This window comes from Procambarus clarkii, chromosome 38 (assembly GCF_040958095.1).
Source record: "Procambarus clarkii isolate CNS0578487 chromosome 38, FALCON_Pclarkii_2.0, whole genome shotgun sequence".
NCBI lineage: Eukaryota > Metazoa > Arthropoda > Malacostraca > Decapoda > Cambaridae > Procambarus > Procambarus clarkii.
Genome location: NC_091187.1, coordinates 9,414,667 through 9,424,929, shown reverse-complemented (window position 1 = coordinate 9,424,929; position 10,263 = coordinate 9,414,667). Strand labels below are relative to the sequence as shown.

The 10,263-nt window shown below is 49.1% G+C and overlaps 1 protein-coding gene across 1 annotated transcript; it reads left to right on the top strand.

Moving 5' to 3' along the window:
- The first annotated feature begins 464 nt into the window (after positions 1-464).
- Positions 465-9,484, top strand: LOC138372379 (uncharacterized). Its single transcript, XM_069337685.1, has 3 exons — positions 465-4,098; positions 8,239-8,303; positions 9,411-9,484. Exon 1 carries the CDS (start codon positions 574-576, stop codon positions 3,166-3,168), a length of 2,595 nt encoding a protein of 864 aa, XP_069193786.1. The 5' UTR covers positions 465-573; the 3' UTR covers positions 3,169-4,098; positions 8,239-8,303; positions 9,411-9,484.
- The last annotated feature ends 779 nt before the right edge of the window (positions 9,485-10,263 follow it).

Genomic DNA, 10,263 nt, shown 5'->3' with positions numbered 1-10,263 from the left:
GACCTTGCCAGGATTCGAACCCCAGTAGCCAAGAACTGGGAACCTCGCCAGGAAGCGTGGATCAAGCTACAGTGTGGACCAAATTTCAAGACAAGTGTTGCCAGGGTACTAATACAGTGTGGCCAGTGAATTCGGTGGTACTGTTACTCAACCGGCTAAGGGACTGAAACGGTGAAATTAGTGCCTACTAACTTGTCTGTGCTGTCGTGTATGCTCAATGATATAGAGATGGAGGAAGACAAAGTAAAGAAATTTATTGACACAAGGGACGAGAGAATTTTGGAAGAGTGTACCAAGGCCCAGCTCCAACAAGTGGCAAACCACTTTGGGATCAGGTTGAGGACGACTAAGGTAGCGGAGCGAAGGATAGAGATCATGGCACAGCTCACAGCTCGAGAGGAAGCGACGGGAGAGGAGCCATCTCAAGAGGAGCCGTCCCGAGGAGAGCCGTCGCAAGGTGAACCGTCCCGACTAGGGCCTCCCCAAGCGCCTACCAGTGTGGAGAGAATTCACAGTGAACATGGGAGCAGTGGAAGGTCCAGCTGTAGTAAGAGGAGCCTGCAACTGGAAATAATGAAGATGCAACTGGAAGCCCAGCTGCGACGAGAGGAGAGAGAAGCGCAAATGCAGCGAGAGGAACGTGCGGCTGAGCTGCAGCGAGAGGAACGTGCGGCTGAGCTGCAGCGAGAGGAACGTGCGGCTGAGCTGCAGCGAGAGGAACGTGCGGCTGAGCTGCAGCGAGAGGAGCGAGAAGCTCGGCTGCAGCGAGAAGAAGGAGAGAGACAACTGCGACTGGAGGAGATAAGGGCAAAGAAAGAAGTCGAATTGCGTCGCGTTGAACGTGGTCTGCCCTCACTACCTGCACGGCGGGATGACCTCAAGGTAAGGGAACGTGACTTACCTACGTTCGAACCACAAGAAGCTGAGGCGTTCTTTGAACACTTTGAACGGATAGCAACTCTGAAGGAGTGGCCGGAAGATGATTGGGCTGCTCTGGTCCAGGGCAGGTTGACTGGTGAGGCCCGGGAAGCCTATAACATGCTGGACCTAGAGGAGTGTACTAGTTATGACGCGATTAAGAATGCGGTTCTCCACTCATTCCGGCTGACTCCGGAGATGTACCGGAAGCGGTTCAGAGAGTGTACAAGAGCGTCGGGAAAGACTTACGCCGAGACCGCCAGGGATATGGAACGGAAATTCCTACGATGGTTGAAGGCGGAGGAAGCGGAGTCGGTGGATGATGTTAAACGACTGATAGTGATGGAGAAGTTCATGTCGGTGCTCCATCCTGAGTTGCGAGTAAGGGTGAGAGAAGCAGGTATTAAGGACCTGAAGGCTGCAGCGGATCGAGCCGACATGCTGGAGGAGGCACTACATATCAGGAGGGAGGGGCCGCCCAGACACTCGCCTTACCCCAGGTCGGGAGGGAACCTTAGGAGTCCAGGAGGAGCGAGGACGAGTGGGGACTCTCCCAAGAGTAGTGTGCCCGATGAAGTAACGTGGTTCAAGGGCTCAAGAGACGCGGGGAGGAAGCCCCAAGCTGTGAGCAGTGGACCTAACTCGGGAGCAAGTGCTGCAGTCCCGGATACGACGACAGGGAGTCCAAGGAGGACCCAGGGGACGTCTGCAAGTGGTACCGCCAGAGTGACTAGCGAGTGGCCGCCCAGGGGAGGCAGCCGATGCTACAACTGTGGTGTGAGAGGACATTATGCCCGCGAGTGTGAGGAGCACCAAAGGAATGTAGGATTAATGTTGGAAGAGGAGAGAGTGTTTGTTCACACCCCATATTATAGTGGACCCAACGTGAATGGTTGGGAAATGAAGTTGGGTGAACATCCCTTCGTTTTCGAGGCCAGCGTGAAGTTTGGAAAGTCAGACCCAGTGGAGGTTGCCGTGCTTCGAGATACGGGTGCTGACATAAGTATGGTAACCAGGAGTATTCTCCCCAAGGAATTTAATGATTCACCTGTGGGAGTGGTGAGGATACGCGGTGTGGGGGAGGAATACAGGTTGCCACTTCACGAAGTACAGCTGATTGCCGACTGCGGAGTCGAGAAAGCTATAGTAGCTGTAGCCCCTAAGTTACCCCTAGAGCATGTACAGATGGTGCTGGGTAATGACCTCGGAGGAGGCAGGATACAACCCGATTGGGCCAGGAGTGCCTATGTTGCAAGCAGCGGTACAACCCTGCCAGGTGAGGTATCGGTCGTTCCAGATGGTCGTGAGGAAGCCGACTTCGCCAGGGAAAACGTCGCCAGAGACGACGACAACGAGGGCGAGAGTGCAGAGAGGTCGTCGGAGGTAGTGGAAAACCCCGACGAAGCCCTCCGACTAAGCCTGATGATGCGTGTGGAGGAGTGGCGAGGAGCAGCTGTACAAACGCCTGGGGCGGTGAAGAGGCTGCAGACCGCACTCCCTCCATACAGAAACGTAAATAAAGTAAGCTCAGTGGATGAGCGAACGGCAGTGAGGGGCAGAGTGGAGGAGCCACGACGCAAGGCACCCTATGCCGGCCAGATGAATAGTGGTAGGTGCAAGATGAACCACCGTGGTGAGGTGAGCCACAGGGAGGTGGATGAGCCCAACCACGAACCGAAGAAGACGTCTGCAGGGAAGAAAATCTCATGGAGGAGTGAAGATGTTCGTCGGGAACGAAGGAGCGAGTGGTATAGGAAAGGCAATACGAAGAAAGCAGGGAATAGGTACACCCAGGGTAGGCGCCAGCCTAACCAGAGGGGCATTGGGCCATCGCAAAAGCCTAGTGTGGAAGAGAGGGAGCTGCTGGATGGAGTACAGGTTACAAGTGCCACTGTGAGGAGACAACGCACCTACGGGAGAAGAGGAACCGAGAAGAGAGAAGATTGGCGAAGAGGAGATCATGGGAGGAAACATGGAGTACCTGTAGGACGCAATGGAAATGCAAGACTATCTCGGAGTGCACGACGCGGTGGAGGCGCTGCATGCACTGAATCTTACAGTGGTAACGAGCCGTGGGAGTACACTCGTAGCCACGGAGAGAGGATTTCTTGTAGGTGTTCAGGGAACACCCGTCACACCCGGTACTATGCGAGGTGGAGATACAATGAGGCAAGTGACTGGCAAGGTGGTACGAGCCACGTCACCAACTGGAGGAGTGACACTTCAGGAACGGAGGGAGCAAGAGTATAGATTGCCCTCTGGAGTGCTGCTCTTCCGATATGACTCTTATTTTAAGGGGAGGGGTATGTTACGGTGCCCTCTCCTATTTCTTTCGTTTGCCGGCTTAAAGAGTCATATCAGCTCTCCCTACTGATTCTCTGAGGTTCAGGGAGTCTATTGACATATGTGGCGACCAGACCGGCTGCCAGTAAAAGGAAAGAAGTTACATTATAAGTTGTAAATAAAGGAAAATTGGCGCCCTGTTATAAAATGAAACAGTATCCCCTACGGCAGATGTGACCTTTTGGAAGGGACATTAGTCGATCGCGGATTGGTCGACGTAGGTCGCGGGCGACAAATCAGGGCCCGCCATGACGTCACCGAGTGCCCCGGGCGGCGCCAACGTCAGAGTTGTACTGACCGTGGAAGCGACAGGACGCGCCTCGGTCTGCTCTCAAAGATTGGAGGCTCTGCAAGCCTTGTTCAGTGGATTGAGCTGGCCTTCGCTGCCCCTCACAGTCATTGGAGACCCTGCGCTTCTGGGGAGCCAAAGAGGAACCAAGTTCAGTGAGCAGAGAAGTGCCAAACTTGGAAAACGGTCGGCGACGACGCTAGGCGGCGCCGCTGGCTGGACGTTGAGGTCTGGAAGGTGGGCGAGCAAGCTGCTGTGACTGGGGTCATATCCACTGAGAATCTTGGAAGGACGACACAGTGCCTAGGACAAGGAGCGACGCCCTGTGGGAGAGGCGAGTGTGGGAAAAAAAAAATAGTGATTAGCTCAGCGCCCATCGATGAACCAGGATTGGGGCAGCTGAATCTCAGGGATTGGAACGGCGACGACGCGAAGGCTTCACGACACCTGAGGACCTGTGGAACGCCCTGGATCGTCGAGGATCGACCCAAGGAAGCGTGGGAACCTCACACCATCGAGGGACAGGCGTCGTGAGCCAGGAGTGTAAGGTAGATCATTTTTCCCTCCCATTACCCCTTGTATGAGTAGGCTAGTTAGGCCACAATATTTACTCGTGTATGTGGCAGCAAGACTTTATTACCTTAATAGTAGAGTAGGCTGCAAGGCAGCTTGTGTCCAGGACTGTCAGAGAGGACAGTGTGTATGGATGGCAGGACAGTGAAGAAGAGGTGCCGACGTGGTGAAGAGGCCCTCCTGTGAGAGTGTGAGACTCCTGTCTTCCTGCCCAGTTGAAGGAGAGTTGGAGGTCGTGGAAGAAGAGGCTGACGATCTCCAGACTCATCATCCATATTCCATATTCATGTATTACTTGTGATTGTGTGTGTGTGTTCATGTAATTTGCGTCAGTAAATCCACACATTTTATTACTGTGTTTGAGTGTGCCTCCATTTGTGATTTTCTCTATGAGCATACATTTCTGGCTACAAACGATATATGATACACCCACTGAACTGCATTGCTGGGGTGCAGATATAATAACCCAGCTGGCGACCTTGCTAAGAGGAAGATAGAGAAGACAGGCGGGAAAGGAGTTCCTGCAACCTTTTTTTTGTCTGGCAGGCAAGACTCAGGGAGGTTATGGTTATAGGTAAGCCTGAGTCTTCCTTCACTCCCCCACGGGTCTAGGCCGGAACTGTTAACAGCAGTTTCCCCGTGGTCGACTGAAGGGCTTCCAGGGTGAATCAGTGGCACCCCTTTGTGGTGGAAGCAAAGACCTGCGGAGGTGGGCATTGTTGGTCCTATCTTGTGTGACCAAGGAGACTCCGGTGAATCCAGGGAGTCGGAGGGGCTGAGTATTTGGGCCCTTTGAGCCCCTAGCAGCCGAGTGTTAGCAGAGCCCCGGACCGCCCACCCCCACGTGACAGTGTGGAGCACATGACTGTAAAGCTGCCGCCCAGTTGGGTGGGTGTGGAGCACATGACTGTAAAGCTGCCGCCCAGTTGGGTGGGTGTGGAGCACATGACTGTAAAGCTGCCGCCCAGTTGGGTGGGTGTGGAGCACAGGACTGTAAAGCTGCCGCCCAGTTGGGTGGGTGTGGAGCACATGACTGTAAAGCTGCTGCCCAGTTGGGTGGGTGTGGAGCACATGACTGTAAAGCTGCCGCCCAGTTGGGTGGGTGTGGAGCACAGGACTGTAAAGCTGCCGCCCAGTTGGGTGGGTGTGGAGCACATGACTGTAAAGCTGCCGCCCAGTTGGGTGGGTGTGGAGCACATGACTGTAAAGCTGCCGCCCAGTTGGGTGGGTGTGGAGCACAGGACTGTAAAGCTGCCGCCCAGTTGGGTGGGTGTGGAGCACATGACTGTAAAGCTGCTGCCCAGTTGGGTGGGTGTGGAGCACATGACTGTAAAGCTGCCGCCCAGTTGGGTGGGTGTGGAGCACAGGACTGTAAAGCTGCCGCCCAGTTGGGTGGGTGTGGAGCACATGACTGTAAAGCTGCCGCCCAGTTGGGTGGGTATGGGGTGCATAAGAAAGAAAGAAATCGAATTGTATTAGTGGCTTTAGGTATTCTATGTACTAAACTCTATCTGTAAATCCAACTTTATGTTTGTAAGTCATCTTCTATGTATGAACTTTGACCTGAATAAACATTTTGAATTTTAATTTGAATTTAGATTACACGTTTGTGGCAGCAAACACAAGCCAGCGCATATGGGGTATACGAAAGGGGCTCGTGTATACAAAATGCTCACCGAAGAAACTCTGTACAGAACATACAATTTATTCAACTGTGTACAGAATATACACTTTATTAATTTATTCAACTGTATAATACAAATAAAAATCAATAAATACATAAATAACTGTGTACAAAAGCCGCAGCGGGTGTGTACGAACCGACCCCCCCCCTCTCCCTCCCTCCCTCAGTACTAGGAAATATTCTTAAAAATATATTCTTAAGAATATTTGAGATATCTTTGACCAGCAACTAGTCAATGGCGGCCTTGGGGAGGTTAAATCAAGCACATAAACCTATATGGCAGCCATAATAACGATTTATAGATGATGGCGCGGCCCGCTCTCCCTTTAACCCCCCCCCACTATCTCTCTCCTCTACCCCTCCCTACCTCCCCTATCCACCTACCCACCTACCTATCCCCCTCCCCTAGTACACATAAACATCACCACGCGGGGAGAGGCTGGATCTAGCCACTCTTAAGTGCCGCCTTTACTACTCGTCCAGTCAAGAGCCTTCATGCAAATTGCGAGGCATAACAGGCAGTGAGATCAGTGAGAGGAAGAGGAGGAGTGGAGCTTGTCCCTGGGGCTCCACAAGAGCCACGTGAGCCTCCACAAGAGCCACAAGCTGCTCCTCGAGAGCTCCTCCTCCAGGATGACACAGTTCACCGTCCATAATGTCCGCTTCTATGACTTTGAGCCTCAAGCCATCCAGTGTATGGCTTATGAGGACGCCAGCAACCGCCTGGCGCTCTCCAGGTGTGTATACCTGCCTCACACACACCTGTGGCACCACACCTGCCTCACACACACCTCCCTTACACACCTGCTGGATGGTTGTTCAACTCCCCATGTCGTGTTCTACTCCCCATGGTGGACCGTACTTCCCATGAACCGTACTTCCCATGCCGGACCTGAGGTCAGGTCTTGTGAGCCAAATCTTCCCAAAACCTTCTATAGCATTAAGTCATGGAGAAATATGATATATTTACTATAATGTTGGTCTTGAAGGCAAAACATGATCAAACCTATTTTTATTCTCAAATAATGTAATTTCATAACGAAATTAGAAGTAAATATGTAGCGGGCGAGTCGTCGCGGAGCGACTTATCCAATATATGCGTATTTGTAATAATATATTTTGTAAATAGTTACAAAACATTTACAAAACAAAACATCTTGGATAAGTCGCTCCATAACATTGTCGCTTTGACCATCGGCTTCCTATAGCGTCACCCGCTACATATTTACTTCTAATTTCGTTATGAAGTTGGATTATTTCAGAATATATATTTACGGTCCGTCTAATTACCACAAGCTACCATAAGCTTCACAAAGCTTCCTGGCAATACGTTAGTAATGAATAAATATGATATGTTAGGTTAGGCTGACGTATCCTAACCTGACCTACCCTAACCTACCCTAACCTACCCTAACCTAACTTAACCTAACCTACCCTAACCTAACTTAACCTAACCTACCCTAACCTAACCTAACTTAACCAAACCTAACCTACCCTAACCTAACTTAACCTAACCTAACCGAAGCTTGGATTGTCGACTTGATTTGGCGTCACCAGCTCTTTATTTTCGTCTAATTTCTTTATAAAAAGATACTTTTTCAGATTCAAATTATGTTTTCTCGTGTTGTACATTCAGCACCAACATTATAATGAGTAAATATATCATATTTATTCATTACTAACGTACTGCCAGGAAGCTTTGTGAAGCTTTGTGAAGCTTGTGGTAATTAGACGGACCGTAAATAAGTTTGATCACGTTCTGCCTTTAATGCCAACATTATAGTGAGTAAATATACCGTATTTCTTCATTACAGGTACTTGCATAATACTAGCAGGATTTGGGTAGATTTGGCTAATTCTATGGACCCCTTGTGAGAGTTTGGTCCACCAGGCTGTTGCTTGGAGCGGCCCGCAGGCCCACATACCCACCACAGCCCGGCTGGTCCGGCACTCCTTGCAAGAAAACACTCTAGTTTCCTCTTGAAGATGTCCACGGTTGTTCCGGCAATATTTCTTTTACCTGCTAAGAGGATCGTTAGGCCTGGCTTTGCGACAATGTCAAATTACCAGTCACACCTCCTCTAGGGTCCCGGCAGTACAGTCGGGTTCCTTCTCGACGCACAGTCGACAATTCCGGGTTCGATTCCCGGGCGGGACAGAAATGGTTGGGCACATTTCCTTTCACCTAATGCCTCTGTTCACCTAGCAGTGAGTAGGTTGCCAGTGATCACATACAAACCAATGTTAAACATTTTTTTCACAATGTTAATGCTTATTAATAAGAATAACACAAAATTAACGGATGAACTGCGTGTGTTGCTTGGATGACTGCGATAGACGTCATCATGATAACGTCAAAGTGTTAAGTGTGTTTTGCAGGACTGAATATGCAAGCCAAATTATTTTCTATATATAAATTGTTTATTGACAGGGCCGATGGGAGTGTTGAAATATGGAACTGCCAGAATCGACCCTTTGTGCAGCTAGTTCTTCCCGGTGAGTCTTGAATCGTATGAGTTTTCTCGAATCTGCGTTTCTGGCTCGAAACGCTGTGCGTATCAGTGGCTTTAGGTATTGTATGTACTAGCTCTATCTTTAAATCCAACATTATGTTTGTAACTTTCTTCTGTGTATGTACTTATACCTGAATAAACATTTTGATTTTGATATATTATTAAGGAGACAGTATGTACAGAATTTCATACGTGTGTTTTTGTATTTGTCAATTGGCTTTGTGTATTGTTTTGCTGTGCAGGACTGTGAAGGCTTGTGATATGCTGTATATAATTAAAATTACTAAAGCTTCATCCTGCGCATGTATATTTTATATTGTACAATACGATCCCGGGCGCCGGCGAGAAACAATGGGCAATGTTTCTTTCACCCTATGCCCCTGTTACCTAGCAGTAAAATAGGTACCTGGGTGTTAGTCAGCTGTCACGGGCTGCTTCCTGGGGGTGGAGGCCTGGTCGAGGACCGGGCCGCGGGGACACTAAAAAAAAAAAAAGCCCCGAAATCATCTCAAGATAACTCAAGATAACTCGCCTAGTTGTGCACTAGGCAAATACTGCAAATACACTATACAGTAATATTTCTAGTTATTTATAAATTTTGTTAGAATTACACTACACTCAAAATGGGCATCGACATCTTTATTTTATATTTGGAAGATTGAAATTACGCAAGCAAAAATACAACTGCCTTCATCATACAACAAGTATTAGATTATTAATAAATTGCTTGTAGTGTATTAGGGTGACAGGTTTTACAGGATCTTATGGTAGTTCTGTGATGAAGGTTATCTTTCCGTTATCTTGAGATGATTTCGGGGCTTTTTAGTGTCCCCGCGGCCCGGTCCTCGACCAGGCCTCCACCCCCAGGAAGCAGCCTGTGACAGCTGACTAACACCCAGGTACCTATTTTACTGCTAGGTAACAGGGGCATAGGGTGAAAGAAACATTGCCCATTGTTTCTCGCCGGCGCCTGGGATTGAACCCGGGACCACAGGATCACAAGTCCAGCGTGCTGTCTGCTCGGCCAACCGGCTCTCATTAGGTTGCTCGTAATGAGTCAAGAAAAATAATAATTGTATTGCTTCATCAGGTGGTGTCGACAGTTCGGTTGAAGCGCTGGTGTGGTGCAAGGGACGACTCTTTAGTGCAGGACTCCACGGCTATATCTTGGAATACAACTTATTCTCGGGTGGTGTCATGTCGCGTACAGCGGTCACTGGTGGTCCCACCTGGTGCCTTGCTCTTTCCAAAGACAAGCGGAAGTTAGCAGTGAGTATATACTTCTGTTGTTAACATCTCTGTTGGTAAATATTGCGAACTCTGAAAATCCAAACATGGTTGGAACCAGGCTATGTCACAACTTTGTATAGAGTTTGGAACACTAACTCATGTGTCTACCTATGTACTTATTGCATTTTTTTACTAATGTTTTAATTATATTGACTCATTATACTGTAGTTTTTCTTAGCTATCTTGTTTTGCTGATGCCTTAAAGTAGATTCTAGTGTGTGCACTGGACTGAAATATACACCCAGGAATCACAATAGCATGGTGCATCAAATGGACAAATCCACAAGGGCCGTGATGAGGGTTCGAACCCACGTCCGAGAGCATCCCGGACGCGTCTTAATTGATTAAGGCGCGTCTGCGATCCTCTCGGACGTAGGTTCGAGCCCTCATCACGGCCCTTGTGGATTTGTTTGACAGAAATATAGTTTTCCTATGTCTAACTCTCGGGTACCTATTTACTGCTATGTGAACAGAAGCATCAGGTGTAAAGAAATATACCCAAATATGTTGCCTTCTACAGGAATCAAACTCAAATCTAATTGAGTGAGTCCAGTGTGCTAACACTGTCTCGTGTCACCCATTTCTAGGAAGTGACGGCCCAGTCCTTCTAGCACAGTAAGGCTGATAGTGGTTCATTACTAAACATGAATCCC